General features: G+C 35.8%; 1 protein-coding gene across 2 annotated transcripts in view; it reads left to right on the top strand.

Moving 5' to 3' along the window:
* LOC150098544 (uncharacterized) overlaps positions 1 to 26,334 on the top strand; it is a 610,245-nt gene that overhangs the window by 86,227 nt on the left and 497,684 nt on the right. For both annotated transcript variants that reach the window (XM_090405300.1, XM_090405297.1), the window contains exon 9: positions 19,559 to 19,759. In XM_090405300.1, the coding sequence (XP_090261426.1) occupies positions 19,559 to 19,759 (201 nt within the window). The remainder of the gene's footprint in view (positions 1 to 19,558; positions 19,760 to 26,334) is intronic.

Raw genomic sequence — 26,334 nt, 5'->3', positions numbered from 1 at the left:
TATCAGTTTAATTTAGCACAGTAATTATGGTATTACAGTCACTGGAGCATAAGTGTTAGCACAGACCTGCTGCACAACTTGAGCAGATTGAGTTCATCCACGTGAAACAGGATGTCGTTCAATGTGGCCACTGTTCTCATGGACCAGAAATAGCATCCTGTACACAGCATTCTCAACAGCAGAACGTAATGTCTAAAGGAATGTTCATCACAGTCTGTGATGAATCTTACATTCTTATGAACATTATTACAGGTCAGGGAAAGAGAGAAACTGTTTTGGAGTCAGTAGTAGATAAGAAATTCTCCAAATCTCAAGTATGACTTCATCTATTTGCCAAAAATTTAGAAAACAGTCATTTTAGGAGCAAATACCTCTTAAAACTTCTCTACGTCCAGTAATAGATGGTGCCAGGTTAGGATTTGAGTTCTTTGTTGGGCATTATAATCTTAAACCATTGCCACTATTATCTAATTGTTATTGTTTGCATAATGTGACAAACTGCTTGTGTTCTGAAGATGCTAGGTATAAAGCAGTGAAATATTAGTAGCAAAATAATTAAATTTTATTTATTTCTAATTTTTTTCCTTTGTGTTGTGAGTTTTTTGTGTTAAATCACAAAAAATGAGATACCAACTGCCAATCCATAAGCTTTCCTACATGTGTGAGATACTTCACAGAGATTACATTGTATGCTGATCACTGCAAGTAGGTGGAAATGAAAGTTAATATGGTAGCTACACAATTTACTGTGTAGCTGCCATGCTAACTTTAATGTGATAGCCTTCTTAAAAATATGCCTAGACACTAATAGTATCCCTAAATGAGTCAAATTTAAACAGACATTTTGTTCATCCAAGGCCCAACATGTTTACAAATGGGCTAGCCTAGCATTAATACGTGAAGAAATTAGTGCTGTTCGTGTGAGCTATCAAAAATAAAGCTGTGTCAAAAATGAATATAATTGTTGATGCTCTTTGTAAGAAACTGTGTGAAATTTTAAATTCTAAAATGTGGGCAGTTATTCTCATCATCTGCAAAGCTGCATCAGATAAGGAATTCAAAAAAGTTAAAATCAGTACCAGAAGAAATTTGAAATTATCCAACATAGTAAAACTGGTTTACTGCAATCATGACAGAATTGTGTTGCTCATTGATAACTTTAATGGAAGAGGCTTCCTGTATGTTAAGTTAAAGTCGCTGTTATGCATAGGCAAGTACTGAAATTGGAAGTAATGATATCCATCGAACATGTGATATATGGCCTACCTCATGAGACAATCAGCAATTCATTGGAAGTTCGAAACATCTTGACCAGATCAAAATCTTTCAAAAGCATTATTCCACACATAAAATAAAATAATAATAAAAAAAAAACCTTAAAAAAAAGCTATATAATATCAAGACCTTTATTATAATCAAAGTAGATAAAGCTTACACAGCTGTTATAATGACTCAAACAGAATGTGATAACAAAGTGCATGATCTTCTACGATACCATTTACTAATACACAAAATAATCAAGTTCTTAAATTACTCAACAAAGTCATTAAAAAACCATATCTGAAAGTAGTTATTATCATGATATCATGATAGACTTTTGCGTGTCAGAGGGCTACACAGTGTGTAGTGTTTTCAGAGAGCTCCTGAAAGCTAAGTATAATTTTGAGTGAAAATTGGAATATTGATTTAAATCATAACGTAATATTGTCTAATTTTGGTAGCTTGTTGTGTCTGTGTGATTTTGGTGTGAATCTCATTTTATTTAATTTAGTATTTTACCGATACGTTTCATAGAATAGCACATGGTGCCAATGCGACGTAAGATAATGGCATCGTTGTTCAAAAACTGTAATGTGAGGGAGTTTGTCCAATGTGATGTGTGTGGGATGTATGCATTCCCGAATGAGGCTGGAGTTTGGATGGAAAGTGATAGTGGTGAGAGAATGTGCAGAAAGTGTAAGCAAAGTGAGGAATTGAAGTATGTGTCAGGTCGTGAGATAGTTATGGTTGAAGAAAGCTAGAATGTGAGTGAAAATTGATAGGGAATTGCGATGTTATACAAAATGGCAATGAGAACGGTGATCAAAGAGAGAGTGAAAGCAACTATACAGAGAGAGAAAATGGTTTAAATGATGAAAAAAATGAGGAATGATTTGTAGGGAGTGAGATCGCTAGGTTGCGTGCAGTGATACAAAATGCGCAGTGGCAATTAGAGCACCTGCAAAACTCTTTCCAGAGTGCCTTGGCTAACGGAAATAAACAAGTGTTTGAAAGGAAAAATAAGCATAAGAGTGGGAGAGTTTCTGAAATGAAGGAAAGAGTGTTGTATGATGACTTGTTATTAAGAAGAGTGATGGATGGGAGTTTAACTAAATTGTACTTACCGGGTGCGAAGTTTAAGGATGTAAGTGAGAGTATTAGAGCGCAAAAACAGAGGCTGAAAGAATTGATAGTTGTGGCGGGTACAAATGAATTGAAAGGAGATAAATTTTTTATGAGAGAGGACTTGAAAGTATTGTTAAAGGTAGCAAAAGAAAAAGAGTGACAGAGTTAGGATGGTGAGTCTGTTGCTGCAGTATGACAGAGAGGAGTTTAGAAGGAGGGCCATAATCTCAAATGACTTTATGCGCAGGTTATGCAGACAGTGTGGTGCGGAATTTGTGGACGTGTGGAATGAGTTTGATGGGCAAAAGGATTTATACATTTGAATGGATTTGGTGTGCGGAGACTGGAAAAAGTGTTGCTGAATGAAGTGAAAATGGATGTGCAGAACCAGGGAAACTAGAACTACCAAGGAGGGGGGGGGGAGTGGATATGCGGACATCAGTGAGACAGTTGAGTGTAAGAATGTATATAATGTATCCGAGCCAGTACTAAGGACAAGAAATCAGAATGGGATAGTTAGAATAACGCATCAAGATAGGGGTGGGACAAAGGGACCTCTGCATTTCATGTATACTAATGCCAGGAGTATTAGGAACAAGAAGGAAGAATTTTTGGCCTTGATTGGCTCTTCCTGGTCACAGGTTATTGGCATTAGTGAAACATGGCTGACAGAAGATAATATAGTTAGTGGGATAGAATGTATAAGTTATAGTGTGTTTAGGAGGGACAGAGAGAATAAAATTGGGAGGGAGGGAGTGTTATTGATGATAGCTGATGAACTGCAGCCAAGGAGAATTGAAGTTGTATTGCAGGATAGTGAAAATAGCTCATTTGAGGGTATTTGGTGTGAGATTGAGACTGGCAGAACAAAATATACAGTTGGGTGCTTCTATAGACCAGGTGATGGAATAGATGGTGGAGATAGTATACATAAACAAATGATTCCAATCTTTGAGTTTCTTATTCGGTTTTAAAACTATGTGGGATTTAATATCCCCTTAATTTTAGTAATGTTTTCATTGCCGAAATGAAGCTTATTAGCTCTTTATACTTAAGTAACTTAATGGTTGCACCTACTTGGGCTGCTTGAAGTTGTATTGCAGGATAGTGAAAATAGCTCATTTGAGGGTATTTGGTGTGAGATTGAGACTGGCAGAACAAAATATACAGTTGGGTGCTGCTATAGACCAGGTGATGGAATAGATGGTGGAGATAGTATACATAAACAAATTGATGAAATGAGTGGAAGGAGGGTAATTATTATGGGGGATTTCAACTATGATAACATTGATTGGAAGGAGGAGAGGACACATGTGAGGAAGGAAATGGATTTTATTCAATGTGAGAGTCCTTGACCTGGTAATAGCATCTGAGAATTTGACTGTAATGAATATGACCATGTTGCCACCTATTGGTGAGAGTGATCATAAGGTCTTGACCTGGGAGGTGGCTAAAGGTGTGGAATTTTCAATTAAGACAGGATATATGTGGAATTACCGTGCTGGCAAGTATGACAAGCTTAGGAGATTGCTTGGATCAGTACCATGGCATGTACAACTGCAAGGACTGGATGTCGATAGAGCATGGGAAGTGGTCAAGGAGCATTTATATTATGGCTGATTGTATACCTAGGATCCGAATAGTAAAACAAGTTAAATGGATGAATAACACCATTAAGCTTGAGCTGCAAAAAAAGAAACAACTGTGGAGGGAATTTAAAGAAAGAGGTGACCTGCAGGCACACAAATGGTATAAAGTGCAGGCCAGAAGGGTAACGAGTGTGGTAAAAAAAGCAAAAGTGGATTATGAAAGGAAACTAGCTATGCAAGCTAAAGAGAATTCCATTGAAAATAAAGTTCTTTCAGTATGCTGCAAACAAAAAAAAAAACTGTACACTGCAAAATGATTTTAAGGTATGACGATGGTAAGGAGGTCACTGAATCAGTCAATATAGTGGAATTACTGAGCGAGCACTTTGCAAGAGTATATCATCCAGGTAGTGACATTGAAGAAATGAAGGAACCATTAGTTTATATGGGAATTGTGATGAATGAAGTGGAGGTGAATAGTCTATTACAGAACCTTAATGTGAATACATCTGTGGGATTGGATGGTATACCGGCACGGGTCTTACGTGAAGCGACTAAAGAATTATCAGTGCCCTCGAACATGTTGTTTAATCTGAGTCTCGGATCTGGTTTAGTCCCAAAGGTGTGGAAAGAGGGGAAAATAGTTCCACTGCATAAAGGAGGATCCAAGACTACTGTTATAAATTACAGACCGATCAGCATATCAGGAGTCATTGTCAAGGTGTTGGAGAAAGTAGTCAAGGGAAAAATACAGGAATGGATTGATGAAAATGAGATACTGTATGGGGGACAGCATGGCTTTGTGAAGGGTAGATCATTCCTCAGTAACTTGCTCAAGTTTTATAACACAGTGATGGCTGAACTGGATAAGGGTAATGGGTTTACAGTGATACTGCTGGACCTGGCTAAGGCATTTGACAGGATACCACATGGAATTCTAATCCGTAAACTACAACATATGGCAATGGATATAGGGTTGGTGAGATGGATAGGTGGGTGGTTCATGGAGAGATATCAGAGAGTAGTTTATTCAGGAGTAGAGTCCAAAAGACGGCCTGTGACTAGTGGTGTGCCTCAAGGTTCTGTTCTTGGACCACTGCTGTTTAATTTGTTCATTAATGATATAGGGAAGGATCTGAGAGGAACAATTCATTTGTTCGCTGATGATGCAAAGTTGGGTAGGGCAATAGTGAATGCAGAAGATGTCAAAATCTTGCAGGACGACTTGGATAGATTGGAGTTCTGGGCTAAGGAGAATCGATGTCAATTTAATGTGACAAAATGTGAGGTTGTGCATTTTGGGGTGAAAAGATTAGCAGCAGTATACCACATTGGTGGAACTGTACTCCAGGAGATTGATGAGGACAGGGACTTGGGAGTGTTGGTGGATAGGGAGATGAAGTTTAGGGGGCACATTGCAAAAGTGGCTAAATCAGCTCATCAACTCACTTGGTTGTATTGAGCCTTGATAAGACCTCATCTCGACTACTGTGCCCAGATTTGGTCACCTAGGTTTCTTCTTGATGGGGAGGAGGTGGAGAGGATCCAGAGGCGAGTGACCAAGATGATAGCAGGTCTATGGAATGAACCTTATGAGAACAGGTTGAAGATTTGTGGGTTGCAGAAATTAGTTGATAGGAGATATGATTGAGACATACAAATTGCTAAAGGGTTTCTATAGGATTAATTCAGAGGATATTTTTGAGATCAGGACTGGTGGTGAGAGAACTAGGGGACACCTATGGAAGCTGGAAAAGAGTGCGGTTAGCAAGGGTGTTAGAGCTGGGTTTCTTTACTTTTAGAGTGGTAAATGAGTGGAATAAGCTGCCAGAGTCTGTTGTGGGTGCTATGATGGTGAGTGAGTTCAAGGCAAGCTATGATAGATACTGTGAGAATGTCGTATAGTTGTGTGGACATGATGTTTATGGCCTCCCTCGATGAGTCTAAGGACTCCCTGGAGTCGCCCGTAATAATAATAATAAATAATAATCATTACATGGGTGGGTATCTACATTCATGACTGCATGAAGATAGCCCATGATGAGCCTTCATCAGAAAGTTCATCATTAAAAAAAGTTATATAATATCAAGACCTTTATTATAACCAAAGTAGATAAAGCTTACACTGCTGTTATAATGACTCGAACAGAATGTGATAACAAAGTGCACGATCTTCTACGATATCATTTACTAATACACAAAATAATCAAGTTCTTCAATTACTGAAGAAATCATTAAAAAACTATATCTGAAAGAAGTTATTATCATTACATGGGTGGGTATCTTCATTCATGACTGCATGAAGCTAGCCCATGATGAGTCTTCATCATCAGAAGGTTCATCATGGGAGATCCACACTAACCTTTATATACTTGATACCTATCATACCTCTCCTTAAACTCATTTACTGTCAGGGCACTAAACATAAATTAAAGATACCAATAAATTATATACTTGGTTTAATCCTTTATCCAAGTGTAAGCACAAAGTTTGCATGTGAATTATTTTCAGGACTGGGACAACTCGTATAAAGAAGCTAATGACCTTCACATCAGTTGCTTTAGTATCCCATAATGCAGGGAATGTATCCTTATGGCCATGTATAATGCCATAAGGATACATTATGGCATTATACATAATGTATCCTTATGGCATTATACATATGGGAATTATGTATATAAATAATGTATATGGCATTATACATTATGGGAAGGGCCACTGGGTAGTGGCCCTTCCCATAATGCTGTGCATTATGGGAAGGGCCACTACCCAGACCGGTTTTGACCCTTATTGAGGTCTCATCAGTGGGAGACAGATCCAGAGGTGATACTAAGGTTCTGGGTTTGACTCCCACTGATGAGAATCAGTCCTGCAAATACTTGAAGTACAAACTTTGTGTGCTTACACTTGGATAAAGGATTAAACCAAGTATATAATTTCTTGGTATCTTTAATTTATAGTATAACCAAGTGGAAAAACTTCCAACAGGGCACTAAACAAATTCTGGCAATCCATTCCACTCAGTCACCACTCTTCAACCAAAAAATCTACTCCTCATATCCTTACTAGCACACTCTTTCACAACTTACACAATGGTTACCTTTAGCTCTCTTTTTTTATCATGTATTGAAAAATTTCCGGTATGCCAATTTTATAGAACCCCTTTAATAAATCATTAGTTTTTATCATGTCCCCTCTTTCCTGCCTAACTGAACTTTGCAACCAACCCACCTTCAACCTATCCTCATTTTACGGACAGTCGTCAACTTGGTCACTTTTCTCTGCATCCTCTCTGCCATTCATGATACAGAAGAAGCCAAGGTGACAAAATCTGTTCATAGTAGTCAAGAAGCAGCCAAATCAGCTTTATAAAGAGAAATGAAACCTCCCTATCTTTATTTGTTAGTGTGTTTTTCAACATCCAAGTAATCTTTTGAGCTATTTTACTAAGTTTTGCAGTATCTACTCTGAATATTAATATCCTGTCCACCATTATCCCAAAGTCCCTAGCCTTATTAATCCAGTGTGATACACACTATGTAACCTTTTCAATCTGAAGTGCATAAACTTACATTTGCAACATTAACAGTCCTTATCCTTTGTTTTCATTTTTATCACCTTTTATCAAATAATGCCCTATCCACCTTTTTCCATCAGCAAACAATTGAACCTTCTTCCTCTTTATAGTGCTTTTCATCTCACCTAGTGCAGGATCTGCTATGATTATGCAACTGTGGGAAACCCACAACTGACTTGTTGCAGAGTCTGGTATTGGTTGTGGTGTGTGGTGTGTTTGGTGTGGGGGGGGGGGGACAATTATGACTGTAGAAGTGTATGTACAGGGCCAGTTGTCTGTTCTAGGAAAGTTTCTGGGTGATAAAACTCCCTGACCTATAGTGAAGAAAAAAAAAATCCTACATCAAAACTGTATCATGTTTTTTATAATATGGTCAAAGACCAAATTCATATTATCTTTTGATACTTTTAATGCAGCAATAGTGGTGGCAGAAGTATTTATATTTTTGCAGAAGAAAGAAGCAAACAAATTAATCACTTTGTGCAGGCACAAATGATTTGAAAGGTGTGAAATATGCAATTGGAGAAGATATGAAAGAGTTGTTAGATGAAGAAAAAATGAAGAGTAAAAAAGAAGATTGTGCTACCTCAGTATGATAGGATAGAATTGAAAAGGGCCATGATTGTCAATGAGAAGATTGTGCACGAGGAGTGATGTGCAGAGTATGGATGTGTAGAGTGAACTTGAATTTATCTATTTATTTAAATTAGGTTGATTTCTGAGTTCTGCTGCAGATTCTAAAAACAGTCTTTCCTTTTTAAATGTACTATGGTGGAGCGTGGTGGTTTGCTTCCAGAAGATCCTGTGAATTGTATCCAATACATGGCCCACAAACCAGATTGACCATAGTCATGATTGTAGATGTACGATTTGTATTCTTCTAAACAGAATGGTTGATCTATCTGTCACTCTGAAGTAAGCCAACTTGCAGGAACAGAGTACTTTAGAGTATACTCCAGGCACAGAGAGAGGATGGAGTTGATCTTTGGTAGAACGGATATGATAGCAAGTTTTTGGTTGGACTTAAAAGCTGTGTAGAAGTTGTACTTTTTTAAAGACCTTTCTATTTTTTCTGATGTGCCACAGATGTAAGGGATGGTGATGGCATTTTTGAAATCCTTCTGAAGCAAAGGCTGATGAATGGGGGAGGAACTGATTAATTTTTTAATTCTGTAATCACTGTAGCGATTGGATAGGAAGGTGTTGTGTATATAGTTGAGTTCTTGAAAGAGAGGTTCCACTGGAACAAAGATTATAGGCTCTTTTGGTTAGTTTTAATGATGCCATGTTGTTGAGAGGAGTGGTGATGGGAGAGTTTGTGGATCTATCTGTCTGTGTGAGCAGACTTTCTATATACAGTGAAGGAGAGATTATCATTCAGAAGGTGTCTAGGAAGGGTAAACTATTGTTATTTTCCTTTTCCATTTTAAACTGGATTCTTGGATGTAGACTGTTGAGGTGACCGAGCAAGTCTAATGTGTTTTGGCAATGAGGCCAAATAGAGAACACATCATCTACTTATCTTAGCCAGATAGAAAGTTTGAGAGGAGCTGAGTCTGTGGCTTGTCTTTTAAAATTTTCCATGTAAAAATTGGCAAGTTGAGTGAGACCGGGTGGGGGGGGGGAAACCATAGCGGTTTAGTATCAGAATGTAGCCACTTGACCATCTTCCATGCACCAAGAAATCTCACTTCCAAGTTCTTATGTCATAGCACTGCTGAAAGCTGACTCCTACTTTTTTTGTAATTCTGCATATATCTCTTCTTAATAGAAAATTCTGCATGTCTGGCAATCTCTGGATGACAAGACTATATGATCACTTTCTCCAAGTGGGGACAGTGCTGAATCTGATCAGATTCAGCACTCTTGTACCTTGAGTCCCTCACATTACATTCTGACTCAGATAATTATCTCTTTGCAGCTCTATAAATTCTGTTTCCTTTCCTCCCTGTGACCATTCCTCCTCATAGTCTTTGTCCCCATAGTTGAAATCCCTAATAATAATAATACTCAACCTGCACTAATTGCTTTCATTTCCCAATGCAAGTTATCTGCATTCTCTCTTCTCTCTTTCTTTTTTTACTCAATGGATTATAACAGCAATACAGGGTGTTTCAAAAAGAATGATCCGATTTCCAAATAATTATATTTAATAATGAAAATGCACAAAAACACAAAACGCCTTCTGTTGACGAGACGCCATCTTCTCATTAACTAAGCATAGTGGCTATTTGAGTGCTAGTAGTGGCATCTAGCGGTCATCATATCAAACTCTGGGCCAAGGCCGTTCACATGGTATAAGTCGCATTCATTTGTGGTTCATGGTTGCAGAGATATACAATTTGCAAATCGGGACATTCTTTTTGAAACACCCTGTATATTTCATCCTGTTGGCCTGAATCTCACACCACATAGCCTCAATTGAACTGCTATCTGCTTTCCTGTGTCCCTGGTGTACTGTTCCTTTTGCTCTTTCTGAAGATATTTTGTCCTTTGCATTCTGTTCTTATGACTAATATCATCCTCAATCAATCAAAGTCTTAGTAATGCCGCTAACTTTTGGCCCAGTTGAGTTAATCAATGCCAAATACTTCTCTCCCTTATTTCAAATACAAATGGGTAATGCACTTAGTATTATGTGATCACTTTCCTCACTAACCTGTAGGTTGCCTGGACTTCCACTCACCTTCATCTGCTCTAAACATCTACTTTCTTTGACTCTGTTAATTGTGTGGAAAGGCTTATGTGTTCTTAAGTGTTGGATTTTAACAATATAGATGCGAACACAGATTTCTTTGACTCTGCAATTTTGAACTCTTGCTGAACAACACTTTCTCAAGACTCCTGACTTCAACTAATTAAATGCAAGCCATCCTTTAATTTAAAAAAAAAAAAATTTTTTTTTCATTGATTTCATTTTATTCAAAATTTCATTTTTCATTTCTTTCTAAATCCTTTCTTTCATCAAACTCACTCCTGTACAATCCCCACACTTACTCATTTGTGATCATAGCTATTCGTCTCAGCTTTCTTCATCATACTGTGTCAACAGACACAAGTTTTACTTTCTCACTCTTCCTTTTCATGTGCACTAGCAACTAATTATATATTTGGTTTAATCATTTATCCAAGTGTAAGCAAACAAAGTTTGCCCCTGAAGTATTTTCAGGAGTGGGGCAACTCGTGGCAAGGGTGTTATAACTTCTCATCACTTGCCTTAGTATCCCATAATGCAAAGCACATCTCCTTGTGGACATGTATAATGAAAGGTTCACTACCCAGAGGTTTCGACCTTTATTGAGGTCTCATCAGTGGGAGCCAGACCCAGAGGTGGTGATACTAAGGTGGAAGTAATGGAGAAGTCATATTTCCATATATGAGTTGCCAAAAGGTGTCACACCTTATTATTAAAATTCTCTGGATTAGATATAAGTTGATGGAAGTTTTTTCACTTGGCTATGCTACCAATTATATATTTGGTTTAATACTTTATCCAAGTATAAGCAAACAAAGTTTGTGCCTGAAGTATTATTTCCAGGACTGGGGCAACTCGTGGCAAAGGTAGTATAACTTCGTATCACTTGCCTTAGTATCCCATAATGCAAAGCACATCTCCTTGCAGACATGGAAGTTTTTTCACTTGGCTATGCTACCAATTATATATTTGGTTTAATACTTTATCCAAGTATAAGCAAACAAAGTTTGTGCCTGAAGTATTATTTCCAGGACTGGGGCAACTCGTGGCAAAGGTGGTATAACTTCGTATCACTTGCCTTAGTATCCCATAATGCAAAGCACATCTCCTTGCAGACATGTATAATGCTATGCATTAAGGGAAGGTCACTATTCAATCCACCAACTACTACTATTGTAGTTGGTGGATTGAGTGGGAGACAGAGAGTTGTAAAGTAGGTGCCCTCCCTCGATGAGCCCATGGACTCCCTGGAGGTCTTACGTAATAATAATAAATAATAAATTTTCGCTCCTTCATACTTTACTACCTCTCCCCTTACATCTTTCTCCTTCTTTTACTTCTGTGTCCATCCATCAACCACTTGTTTCTCCAATCACTCAATCTTACATTTTGTTCTCCGGAGAATTTCATATAAATGCATTTTCTTTTCCATTATCATGTGTTCATTCTCTCCATTTTTACAATCACTCCTACAGCTTGTAACATCAGCCATACCAGTCATGTTATCATGCATTTTGTCTTTCAACTCACTGCTGTCATTCTTCTTACTCTCTGTATATTTTGGGCATTCACTTATGAAATACTTATAACAAACCCTCTCTTACACCATTCTATGAAGCGCATACATTTTGCATTATGCTGCACTGAACAAAATCACGCATGTTAAATTTTGCATTATTGCTGCATTATTTTGCTGCATTATAACACATTGGTGCTATAATGCAGCTTACAATAAAACAAAAAGAAATCCTTCGAAAACCACAAATTAAGCATACTACCGAAAAGTTAATCAAACCAACATTCATAATTCAAAACAAATGAGTTAATTATCATTAAATACTTTCAAAAAGAACTTATTTTTTGGCACTGGATATCATCATGTGTAGCACCTTCTGCCCAATCAAAAATTTTTTTGTGTGTTGGTTTAGATGCTGATTTTATATATACAGGTATGCCTCGATTAATGAAGCGGATGCGTTCCACGAAATTACTTTGTTAAGCGAAACTTCATTCTCAGAGGTAAAAATACTATGGGCATAATAGGGATACTTCGTACGTAAAGAAAATGAAAGACTTTTTTTTTTGAAAAAAGAAAAGCTTTATTAAATAAAAAGTCAATATGTAGTCAAAGTCAAAGTCAATAAAAAGTCAATTCCTTGATTCTGACATACCAAACAAAGATAAAATCACGACATTTTAAAATACAAATCTAAAGTTGATTATTTATGTGTTTTTTCTTTTTCATTTAACAATTGTCTATGTGGATTTATTGCATTTAACACTGATCGCTTAACAATAACACTTCTTCCTAAATCAGGATCATTTTCACTGAAAAAATTTAAAATATTTTCAATGTCATTCAAGCAAATTTTTAAATCTTTGGTTGCTAACACTTTTTCGGTAGAAACTTCTTTAATTTCGTCTTCATTTTCTTTGGCTTTGTTGCTAACAAGTTTTTCTAAATCTTCCACTGAAAAACCATCATCTTCTGCATTTAATAAATTTCTTACATCCTCTTCGTTGACATTTTCGAAACCTATTGATTGATCCATCTGGATAACTTCATTTCTAATCTCTTGAATGTTATTTTCTTTTTCTAGTACAACTTCTGGCCATAATTTGCACCAAACTCCATTTAAGTATTTCTGAGTGACTTCTTTCCAAGAGCTATTAATGTTTTCAATTACGTCTTTAATGGTGTAATTTTTCAAAACGTTTTAATTGGCATTTGCTCTTTATCTTATAGTTCAGTTAAATTGCTTAATGTACCATGTAGATAATAAGCTTTAAATGTTGCTATTACTCCCCGATCCGTCGGTTGAATCAGGAAAGTTGTGTTTGCTGGAAGAAAGACAACTGTGACAGGAATGCATGTGTTCTAACTTATTAAGATCAGTAGGATGTCCCGGAGTGTTGTCCAACAACAAAAGAGCTTTTTCTTCAAAATTATTTCTTTGGCAATACCGTTTCACTTCTGGACAAAAATGGTTAACAAATCAATCAGTAAATAACTCCTTGGCAATCCACGCTTTTCTGTTAGCTTTCCATATTACAGGTAAATTTGTTTTTATGTTGCCTTTTAACTCCCTCAGATTTTCTGAATGGTAAACTGATAAGAATTTTTTAATTTAAAATTGCCAGAGGCATTTGATCCAAAGAGTAACATTAAACGGTCTTTGGCTGTTTTGAACCCAGCTGCTGATTTTTCTTCAATAGAAATGAAGCTTTTTGATGGTAGCCATTTCCAGAACACAAGCTGCTTTCATGAACATTCAACACCAAATTTGGTGAAAAATTTTCACGTTCAATTACTTTAGTTTTTCTGGAAACTTATTCACAGCTTACACCTATACTTGCAGCTTCTCCTGATAGTTTTACACTATGAATTCTGGCCCGTTTTTTAAATTTCTCAAACCAACCATGAGAAGCTGCAAAATTTCCCACAATTTCTTCAGTTTGTTTAGATTTCAGGTGATTAAACAAAAATAATGCTTTTTCTTGAATCACCATTTGAGTTAAAGGCATATAACATTGTGACATGTCATCTATCTACAAACTTAACATTTTCTTCAATTTTTTAAAAATTGGACTCCTTAAGTGAGTTAATTTTGCTGCTGTAACATCTGTACAATTCTGAGTAGACTGTTTTATTTTTTCTGATTGACTAAGTTGGTTGTTAAAGTTGACTGCGCTAATCCTAAAGAATGTGTCACATCAGATTTTCTTTCACCCCTTTCAGCACGTTGTATGATATTTAATTTAGTTTCTAAAGAAATTGCTTTTCTTTTCCTTGATTCTGACATTTATCTAAATGGGTAGAAAAACAAAATATCAATTAATATTTACAAAATATACAGTAATGCTATCAGAGAACATATGTCATTTATTGCAGTGCACCACACTGAAACACACCCTATGAAGTGTAAGCAATAACTAAATTAACGTGGATGACACGCGAAACTGTTAAAACAGACACACCCACAGCTTAGGAGTACGTAACGAGTTGCCGTCGTTCGGCAGTCGGATGATTGCTGGCGTTGACCTTAAAATTTTAATATTTTTATGTAAAATGGGGCTTGAAATTGCAGACTTCGTTATATCGAAGCTTTGTTACCAGAGGTAACATTAACTAGTTATACCTGTATTGATGACTTTACAATTTACTGTCGCTCTTTTAACATGAGGAAATTGAAATACAAGCATTTGATCATATGTCTCCATGGGCTCTGTTGGTGATTGGTTTACATTTCCATCAGAAAAAAAAAAATTGTGTACTCTTCTGCTGAAAATGCACTCTTCATCCAGATCCTGAGTTAAGAAGGAGACCAACTGTTATTCCAGTAGCAACTGAGGCCAATTCTTAGGACTTGCCTTTGACAGAAAACTGTATACATTTGTCAACTAAGAGAAAATTTCAAGAGTGTAGAATCTCCTTCACATTCTGTCCTCCGCTGAATGGAGTATAGATTGATTTTCATTGCTTCTTTATTATGTGCTTATACATTGAAAGCTGGATTATGGGTCTGAAGTCTTCTTGGAAGGCAGAGTAGCCTGCAATGGTTGGATTCCATCCATCATCAGGATATGCAGATAGGATATGTAGATAGTTACTGGCGCCTTTTGCACATCACCCACTCTGTCTTTTTGTTGAAGTAAGTGAGGTTCTCTCATTTAGACGAAAACGGTTGTCTTACCTATGCCCTAAAAATAGTCTTTTCCAGAGCATCTTTTTGTAGACTAGTATCTTTTCTTTGCATTTGGGAGGCTCACTATTATCCACTTCAAACTGCCACACGTTTTGTATGTGTGCTATTATATCATTGGTATATTTTGAGTTTATATATATATTAATATATATTAATATTAATATATTAATATATATATTAATAATATTATGATTGCTAATTAAATATTAATTTTTATTAATTATAAATTATTAAAATAATGAATTATATTCATTATTATTATTAATTTATTATTATTATTAACTCAAAATCTACTAGTGGCATAATGACAACATATCAAACATGTGAGGCAGTCTGACGTTGGTAATATTGAGCCTCCTGCTTTTGAAAATATGTATTTCATAAATGGGTTGGTAGTTGTGAACTCTGTGTCTATGCATTAGACATACTATATTTTTTGAATATCGGCTTCACACATGTAAGAGAGAACTAAATAGAATTTATTACTCCTATATATTTCTCTCAGTATATCATGAGCTTCATTGAGACAGAAAAACTGTTAACAACATTTAAATTCTGAACCAAGAACAAGTCATGCAACATTCATATAAGTCACTTGTCTCGGTTGCAGCTGTCCAGTAGGAAGAAACACTAGTAGAGTTTAGAAGTGTGGGAATAGATGTATAATTAATTAATTAATTTTAAAATAATAAAGAAATAAAAATATAAAAAATTATAAACAGTTAACAGCAATTACTTTCCAAAATCTTAGAACTAGGCATGCTGTCTGTCTGATTAAAATTAGGACAGTGGCATAGGGCTTCATATGATTCAAAACAACAGACTATGAAATTTTGAATCTCCTGTAGCATAGCATCTTGATATGGTTCCAGTGAACTCTGTGTCTAGTGTTGATGGCATGAGAAGCAAGGCCTGAACCTTCAGAATCCAGAAATCTTATATAATCTTGATATTCTTCAATTCTGATTATCCTGTTCTTGTCATCTTTGCTACTTTGGACAGACTAACCATTGTTTCTCTTATAATCGAAGAACATCGAAACACTAGCTGCATCCTGAATGAGAAACCTATAGAACAAGCAAAACATTTCAACTATTTAAGCACAATTTTTAGCAAAGATGAGATTAAATATATGGAAATGGGTAACAGAATGGCAAAGCCAGTAGGGTTGGTAATCAACTGAATAAATTTTCTTGAAATAAAAGAGAAATTACTCAGAACAGTAAACAGCTATATATAAGACAACAGTATTCAGACCAGTTTCAACTTATGGGTCTGAGATCTTTCTTTGAAATAAAACAGTCATTAATCAAAAACAGAAGACCACAGTTATAAGAGTTCTGAGAAAAATTATGGGCATGAACACGTGGCACCAATGGCAGAATTTAAAAATGAACATATTAGTGAAGACTTTGACTTTTTTTAGCATTCATGGATGTGTGAGCAAAATCAATCTCAGGGACTTAAAAAGAATGGGGGAGGAAAGTTTAGCAAACAAGTGTGCGATTCTAGGTTGAGAGAAAAATGACCCAGAAGAAGATCTAGGTTGGTCGATATGGTTAGGAGTGCCTGAGACAATAATGCAGCCGTGACATACAGCAGACTGATTGGAAGAAAACTGTTGACAGTAAGTTAGTATTACATGAAAAGTTTACATTATTACTTTCATAATATTGTGTATATCCCTTGAGAAAAATGTCAGAATTTTGATGATGAATGATGACTGTTTAAATTCACCAAAAATCAATCAAATACAAATGTGTCTTGCCCATGAGGCCAAATATCAAACACTTCAAAAACCAAGTGGATTTATTGAGAACTTAGAACCAAAGTGTTCAGTGAAGAAATTAGCTACATGGGTCGAGAAGCTGTGAAATCCATTACAGTACCATTTATTTTCCTCCACATGAATTAATAATTTTCATGAAGAGTGAATTTCGACAAAAATGTCAGATAGGAAGTGGGACTTAATATGATGTTTTAGGTGCATTTGTAAAAAACTGAGGTAATCATGATATTGTATTTCTTTTGAGGATGAGACTTTCAAACTAGTTTTGAAATAGATAACAGTTATATATTGTTAGGTTCCTGATATGTATGTATTTTGTGTGGCTATTAAATAAAGAGACTGGTTGCAAAAATGGGGTTTATTATTACAATTGTACAACTTAATTGTTACCCCCTGCAACATACTCCCCTCTTCTATCTATACACCGTTGCATATGAATTTTCCATTGTTGAAAGCAGTGCTGCAAGTCATCAGGTGTTATCTGCTTCAGGAGCGCTGCCGTTTTCTCCTTTACCTCATCCACTGACTGAAAATGGGTACCCTTCAATGCGGATTTCAACTTTGGAAAAAGGTAAAAGTCGCATGGAGCTAAGTCTGGCGAGTAAGGTGGATGGTCCAACAGTGGGATCTTCTTATCAGCCAGATACTGCTTTACAGACTGTGGGCTGGAGCGTTGTCCTGATGGAGAATCCAAGTGTTGTTCTTCCACAGATCGGGTCTCTTCTTCCTCACTCGTTCTCTCAGCTTGGTAATAATGTTGGTTAACTTTCTGACCCTCTGGTACCCATTCAACCATTACCATGCCATTGAAATATATAAAAAAAAACGATCAGCATTGCCTTCAGTTTTGACTTGCTCATTCTTGCTTTTTTCATACTCGGTGACGTGGGAGTTTTCCAGTGTATCGATTGTCTCTTTGTTTCTGGATCATACTGGAAAATCCACATCTCATCACATGTGATGATCTCCTTCAAGTCCAGCTCTGCTGTCAGCTATTCCATGATGGATGAGGTAAAGGAGAAAACGGCAGCGCAACTGAAGCAGATAACACCCGATGACTTGCAGCATTGCTTCCAACAATGGAAAATTCGTATGCAACGGTGTATAGGTAGAGGAGGGGAGTATGTTGAAGGGTATAATATTTAAGTTGTACAACTGTGATAATAAACCACATTTTTGTGACCAGTCTTGTTATTTAATAGCCACACCTTGTGTGTGTGCGCATGCACACACACTTACACTCACTCACTCAAGAGGTGTGCAACATACTGACAGTACTACACTATTATATATATATATATAAAAAATAATAATAAAGAGACATTTATTGTGTTCAAGAAGAATGAGTTGGCTGCTTGACAATGTTGTAAATAGCGCTGTTAATGATATTCACTACTAGGCAAAAGATGATATTGGATTTTTGTATTTGGAAGGAGGTTATTTTGCATAATAGGTCCAGTTAGTGATTTCTGTGGTTCAAAAGTAATTTTGTTCTTGTAATATATATATATATATATATATATATATATATTTTTTTTTTTATTATAATTCCTTTTTACTCGGTGGGAAATATTATTAAAAAGTTTTAATGACTGATACTGAGAGATAAAGAGATGACATGAGACTTAAAATTGCATTAACAGAACAAGTAAAAAAGACAGTAGCGTGTTTGAAAACAAAATGCAAGCTTGAGTTCCAAATAAACGTAGACTACGTGCTGTCACGAGTGCGCCAATACTGAACAGAGGCAACGTGTGAATCAGAGAGATTGAAACTTAGGCTGTTGTTGATATGGGAAGAATCTAGAGAAATTTCTCTAGATTCGACAATCTTTCTCTCGAGCTCATTATAGCACACGTGGATGTTAGAAGTTTGAGTCCAGTTCATAATTTGTTGGCGGCCTTCATCTGAGTTAACTGAAAAGAGAACATGGCTAGAGAGAGTGCTGGCTCTAGTCCTGTTGTAGGAGATATCTCTATGGTGTTCTTCCAAACATAGAAGGATGGATTTAGCAGTCTGGCTATAGTATGGCTTTCCACAATCACATAAAATCTTGTACACTCCTGGAAACTGAGTTGGAAGATGTTTCTCTTTAGGTTTACTATTGAACGAAGTTTTGGGAGCATAGTAATATATATATATATTACTATACTCCCAAATAGCGCACACACACACACACACACACACACACACACACACACACACACACACCCCTATCCATCCTGAACATTGTTAATACAAATGAAAGTAGGTATAGATTTCATGTTCCATGTTGATCATAATTTCAGTTTATACACTTGTCTGGAAAAGTGCAAAGTTGTTACCTCACTTAGGGTATTTACCATTTCTTCAGTAATATCAGTATAGAAGCTGTTACAAATTTGAAAGGCCATACTGGGTAGCAACACAATGAAACATTTTCTTAATCTTAAAAAGAAATGGTTGCATTAATCTGTTCAAATTTTGGGGGACTGTAACTTTAAGACTACTTTCAGCCCAGTTGTCAGGGCTACCTGTATTTCTAACCTTAGGCAGTCATTTGCTAGGACTTCTTTATTATTATTATTAGTAGTAGTAGTAGTATTATGACAATGTACTTGATTGTAGTACTTTGTGTTTCTGAAAAATGTTTTGTGCTCTGAGTAGACTAGTTTGAACCCATTGAAATATCAACAGACCATAATAAATTTATGCATGTGAGTGACTTAGTATCAAAATATAAAGCCTCTCTACATGTATGCATATATATTTCTGACATGTTATAAATTATTTTAATATATTACAATACAGTATATTTATATTGATTTGGTCTTACAGTGATCACAACATCTTCATGGAGAGAAGGTCAGAAATTGATTTTAAAAACATTAGGCCCACCTCCTGTGTTGTCATCCAAGAAGGTGAAGAGGGATGATAAATTTATCTCAAGTAATAATGAAAAAGTCAAAAGATCTTTGTTTGTGGAGGATGGAAATGAATCTGTGTTTCAAGCTAAAGAGAAGACTGTGCACAAACAATGTAATGTATACTTTTGGCACTGAAAGATTTGATATATGTATTATATTTAAACAATAAAAAATTATATGAATTTTGGATTATTTGCCTGAATGAATGACAATAAATAATTCCTCTTTTTAGTATATAACTTTCTTTTTCATAATTGCGCATGTAGATCTATTATTAAGAAGTTAGACTTACAAGTCTAAATAATACATTTTAGTCTAGTGAAATAAAATATTCTTACTGTATTAAATGAAAGGATATTAACAATCCACCATTATTGCAAAGCTAAATATTTGAAACTTAAAAGCTTCTAAATTGACCTGAGAATAAAACCTTCTGCATTGGAGAGTTCCCTTGATGTGGCACTGCTTTCTTTAAGCAGCACCACCAAGGGAATAAATTTTGCCATGCAGGAGTGCTGAACATTCAGGAGTTCATGTTTGCTTTAATTGGCAAATAAAAACCTTAATCAAAAGCAAATGCTTTTGCTGGTCTGATAGTTTTTTTTTTAAACTATTGTTTCTCATTACTATTTTATTTAATAGTTCACATTGCTATATGAAGCCTTTAGACACACACACACTCTCTCTCCCTCCAACTGTTATATATTTACTGTGTTTTTTTGTAATTATGTAGTACTCTGATGTCTACAAAGAATGACTTTTTCTTGGAATATCCTAATTCCTGTAATATTGTGAAACATTCAGTTTATCATGCATGTTAAGTTTGAAATATTCTGATTCAAGGTACAGTAGTTCCTTGGATTACATAAATTAACCTGATTATGTAAGTTGTAATATTCACAATGTTGTCCATACAGTACAATACTCAGTAATGGAGTTGTAGAGCTTGAAAACGAATTGCATTTCTTGTTACTATAATGCCATCTTGTCGTTGCGTCAAAATCCCATTTAGCTCTTCTTCGAGTTCTGGAAAGGATGCTACATCTCCACGATGGGCATTTCGTTTTGGGGATTTTTTCAAGACTGTCTTTTTTGCTTATGCCAAAGTCTAATATTACTCTCCGCTACACCAAATTCTCTCATAGCAACACTGTTATTATGTTCTTCTGCAAACTGCACGACACGCAATTTAAATCCTGCTTCAAAAGATGAACGTTTACGTTTCTGTTGGCTCATTTTCAGGCTAGGTTTGTTTAACGAATAATATTTAAAATGAACTGTGGTTAAACCGATATACCTAACTGTGCTCTATCTATCTCATTGTGCTCTATCATTCGGCGACGGGGAGCGCATGTGCAGATACGATGCGCGCTCGGTCGCCAAATGCAAGTGAGTCAAGTAGATTTGGTTGCATAGGCATTAGGTAGTATATATTGTGTGTGCAAGTCTAATAAGATGTTATATTTTTTAGGATCCACATATAATGTGAACCCCTAACTTTAAGTAGTATTTTTTACCATAAATTTTTCGCATTATATGCGATAATATACGGTACTTATGATAATATTATAAATTTTTGGTGATCAGAATGGATATGTCAATGAAAATCAGCACAAATTATTTTAATGATGTTGGCCTGAGGAAACTATAATATGCTACAAAATTTCATTAGTCCACTGATTGATAACTGATTTAAATGTAATTTTATATTTGTCAACATGTCACACTATATATATATGTGTACTAATACTCTTTATGATTATGCCATAATTAATTATTAATACATTACAAAATAACCAAGATGTTCCGTGAAAATTTCAGGATTTGTAAAGTGTTCCATCGTAGGAAAAATCTGGGAAACACTGATTTACTGTTCCATAATTATAACTATCTTTATCAGTAACTTCTTCCTACACATCAGGAAAAATTTCTGCTACTTTTGGATAAGCACTAGCACTTCATCACTCACTCTCACATTATCATAATCAGTACAGTACTCACTTCTTTTAAATCATCTATGCCACACAGAATGGGTTATTGTCACCATAACCCATTATGGTCACCATTTATGTTATCAGTAAGTCTTCTGTCTCAGTATTAAAAACAAAGGTGTTCTTAGAATACCTACTTTGTTCTGTACCTTTAAAATCAGATTTAAAAAAAAAAAGAAAAATTTAAGGTACCAAACCTTTCACATGTTTTTTGTCTGCATTGTACTTCAAAATCATATTCACTGTTTAACCAACTAGACTAATTCTAATCTTTAAAGGTATCTGTGGCATAGCTATAAAACAACAAAATTATGTGATAACCACAGTAATAAACTTTAATGAAAGTTCAGATATTTCATATTGAAAATAACAGTACATCATTAGTGTGCAGAAGCAACAAGCAAATCAAAGAACAGAAATACAAGGTACATACAACAATCAGTTTACCAATTACAATGGTTGCCTGGTGCTAGAAATTAATAAATAATATCAAAACTATTTTTGATGTTCACATAAAACGAAAATCTCCCAAACTTTTGGGAGAGAGAGAGACACTCGTTCTAATTCAGGTTAGGCCAGTGTAAAAGGGCTTCACAACTTTCCTTGAAAAGGCATTCATATTTAAATTGCTTCAATGAAGAAGATGAGCTTTATCCCATAGGATACTGTTTAGTGTCAATACTATGCTGTGCAGCCAGACTTTTGAAGTTTCACAGATTCAATGTAGTATTGATGTTCATTAATTCTTTTTTCCACAGAACAGCCTGTCTGTCCAATACAGACAGGCTGTTCTGTGGAAAAAATAATTCATGAACATCAATTCTACATTGACTATATGAAACTTCAAAAGTCTGGTCTGGCACAGCATAGTATTGACATTAAACATTATATCCTGTGGCAGTTTTAAATATGAATGCCTTTTCAAAGAAAGTTTTGAAACCCTTTGACATCAGTCTAACCTGAATCAGAACAGTTGTCTCTTGCTCCCAAAAGTTTGGGAGATTCTCATTTTATGTAAACACCAGAGTTTTAATATATTATCTATTAATATTAATTCCTAGCACATAGCAACCCTTTTTAATTGGTAAATTGATTGTTGTATGTACTCTGTATTCCTTTTCTTTGATTTGTTTGTTGTTTCTACACACTGATGACGTACTGTTATTTTCATTGCAAAGTATCTGTACTTTAATTAAAGTTTATTACTGTGGTCATTTTGTAATTCTGTTGTTTCAATTAAGACTTGAGTTTCACATACCTTATAAGTATCACTTTCTTCTCTAAATTGATTTCTTTTTCAGTTATGAGTGGTTTCTGTAGTGTCACTATTTTCCACTTATGATTTTTAGGCAAAATGCTGTAATGGGAAAAATATGGCTAAAAAATATGAGACAGTGTTGCTCTTCACACAGTCAAAGTACCAACAGCTGACTGAGCATAATTCAAGTGTCTTGTTAGAGATGCTGTAAATCTTGAATACATTACATTTCTACATTGGAAAATTTCAAGTTGAAATTTGAAAGGGAGGGATTTCCTTTTCAATTAAAGATGCATTTTTAATTGAAAAGTCCATCAATAATATTAAATAGTAATAATAATTGTTGCTGCAGTTGACGTATTTCCTTTTTGCTCGCAGAACAATTCAAAGATTATGTAGAATCCCATTAGCTCTTAGTCTGTTGTGAGCAGTAGAAATTATGTGCACAATGCAAAAGAATGTGATGCATTCATCTCATAATGCACATGGAAACAACCAAATGAAGGTTCTATTCTTTTACATTTACGAAAGTTAGGGCATATTGAAGAGTTAGGGAATACTGAAGAGTAAGAAAGTAAGGATTGTAAGTCCGCTGCCTCAGTATAATAGGAGAGAACTGAGAAGCACCATGATTGTCAACGAGAAGATTGTGCAGGAAGAATGGTATGCAGTTTATTGATGTATGGAGTGAATTTGATGGACAAAAGGACTTATATGTGCCTGAAGGACTACATTTAAATGGTTTTGGAGTTAGATATTTGGAGAAAGTGTTATTTATTGAGAATGTGTTAATTTCATCCTCCCTAATATCAACAGTTAAACTAGTGATATTAGGGAGGATGAAATCGAGCATATGTCTGGCCACCCCAGACATATGCTCGATACGTCCGTGATAAATGAGCATGTGTACGATAATTATGCAATGCCGAATGGGATTTCATAGGTCTCCAATTTGAATGGGTTGGTAACGACATTACATAAGGGTAACTATGGGAACAATGGGGTGTTGAAATGCATGTCCACGAATGCAAGAAGTATGATGAATAAGGGTGAGAAGTTTTTGGCATTGGTAAGCTTCACTTGGCCAAAAATTATAGGCATCAGTGAGACCTGGTTTTCTGAAAATGATTTAGTTAGAGGGATAAAATGTCAAGGGTATTGTATTTTCAGGGAGGATAGAAGAAACAGGACAGGAGGATATTGCTGATGATAGCTGCAGAATTACAACCAACAAAATTAGAAGTTAAAGAGGAATTTAGGTCTGAGGGAGATGGGTCAGGCTGTCTGGTGTGAGATAGAGACATATAGGAAAATCTGTTGTTGGGTGCTACTATAGACCAGGAGCCCCACAGGAAGATGTAGATGTCATGTATTGGCAGATTAGCACAATAAGTGTATCATGAACAATTATTATGAGAGACTTAGGGACATTGATTGGAAGGAGGAAAGGGGACATGGCAAGATGGAAATGGAACTTATACAGTTGCTAAGGGATAATTACATGAAACATGTTATAGAGAGCACAAGGGGTTTGAGGGTGTTGGATTTGATAATAGAATCTGAAGATGTATCAATAACCAAGGTAGACACTCTCTCTCCAATTGGGGAGAGTGACCATGCAGTCTTGTTCTGTGAAGTTGCCAAACATGTGGAGTTCTCTGTCAAGAAAGGATTTATGTTCAACTATAAAGCTGGTGATTATGAAAGACTCAGGAGTCATCTTGGAACAGTGATATGGCTTTAGAAGCTACAAGGAAAAAATGTCAGTAGTGCATGACAAGTGGTCAGAGATTACTTGAGAATTGCAGTGTCAGACTACATATCCGAGTCAGGAGGATAAACCAAGTTGGAATTAAGTGGATGAGTAGGGTTATAAAGCAAGAGCTGCAAAAAAAGAAAACATTGTGGAGAAAATATCAAGCGATCAGCATACTCATGAGCAGTACAAAGTGCAAGCAAGAAGGGTAACTAGTATGGTAAGGAAGGCCAAATCAGATGAGAGAGAATTAGGCAAACAAGCCAAAGTAAGCCCCAAAGAGTCTTTTTTGTTTTTGTAATAAGTAAGAGGAAAAATGACTATGGTAGAATGACTTTTAACAATGCTCATGTGACTTTTAACAAATTCATGGTAGGAAGGTGACTGAACCAAAAGAAATAGTTGAGTTGCTGAGTGATCATTTTGCAAAGGTGTATCATCTTAGTGGTGATTTGTGGTTGCTGATGTTACAGAGATGCATATCAACATTGAGGTAGATGAAGAGGAGGTGTTTGGCATATTAAAAAATGTGAATGTGAACACAGCAGTGGGACTGGATGGCATATCAAAGTGTTTACTATGTGAATGTGCAAGAGAAATGGCATTGATTGCCCCTGATGAAGTTGCTTGATCTAAGTTCAGCTCTGGTAGGGTTCCTGGGTAGTGGAAAGAAGATAAGATAGTAGCATTGCACAAAGAGGGGTTCCAAGACAGAGGTAGCAAATTACAGACCAATTAATATATCAGGAGTGGTTGTTAAAGTATTGGAAAAGTTGTTAAAAGTAAAATACAACAGTGGGTGAAGAGGAATGCTATACTTTATAGCAGGTAGCATGGCTTTGTAAAGGGTTGGTCTTGTCTTAGTACTTATTCACATTTTATAATAAAGTGACAGCAGAATTGGATAAAGGCAAAGGCTACACCATGATATTGCTCAACATTGCCAAGGCATTTGATAGAATACCACATGGAAAACTTACAAAAACTGGAGCAAATGGGAATGGATTATGAGGTTGGTGGCATGGATAGGGGGTGGCTGATGGCAGACATCAGAGGGTAGCATATGATGGAGTGGAATCAAAGCGAATACAGGTGACTAGAGAAGTTCCCCAGAGCTCTGTATTATGATAGAACCACTATTCTTTAATTTGTACATTAATGATATAGCAGGAGATTTGAAGGGGATATTCAGTTGTTTGCTGATGATGCAAAACTAGGGAGGGCAACAGTTCATAAAAGTGATGTAGATATCTTACAGGATGATTTAAATAAATTGGCATTGTGGCAAAGTATAATGATTGTCAATTTAATGTCGCAAAACGTAAGGTTATGCACATCAGGTTGAAAAGGTTGCATATAGTGTAGTATATTGATGGTATTGGATTGCAGGAAATTGATGAGGATAGGGACTTGGAGATAATGGTGGACAAAGAGTTGAATCTTGAATCTGAGAGTGCATATTGCAAAAAATGGTAAAATAGCTCAACGAATCACTTGGATGTTAAAAAAACATGCTAACAAGTAAAGATATGGAAGTTATTAACCCTCTTTATAAGGCTATGATTCAGCCACATCTTGACTACCACACAGATTTCGTCACCTGGGTTTCTTGGGGACCAGGAGGTCATTGAGAGGATTCAGAGACAAGTGACCAAGATAGTGACAGGCCTGTGTAGACTCGC

The sequence above is a fragment of the Typopeltis vanoorti genome, chromosome 15 (assembly GCF_054136105.1).
Source record: "Typopeltis vanoorti isolate ZY-2024b chromosome 15, IOZ_Tvanoo_1.0, whole genome shotgun sequence".
Classification (NCBI taxonomy): domain Eukaryota; kingdom Metazoa; phylum Arthropoda; class Arachnida; order Uropygi; family Thelyphonidae; genus Typopeltis; species Typopeltis vanoorti.
The sequence above is the reverse complement of the archived record's forward strand: the minus strand, read 5'-3'. Positions and strand labels throughout refer to the sequence as shown.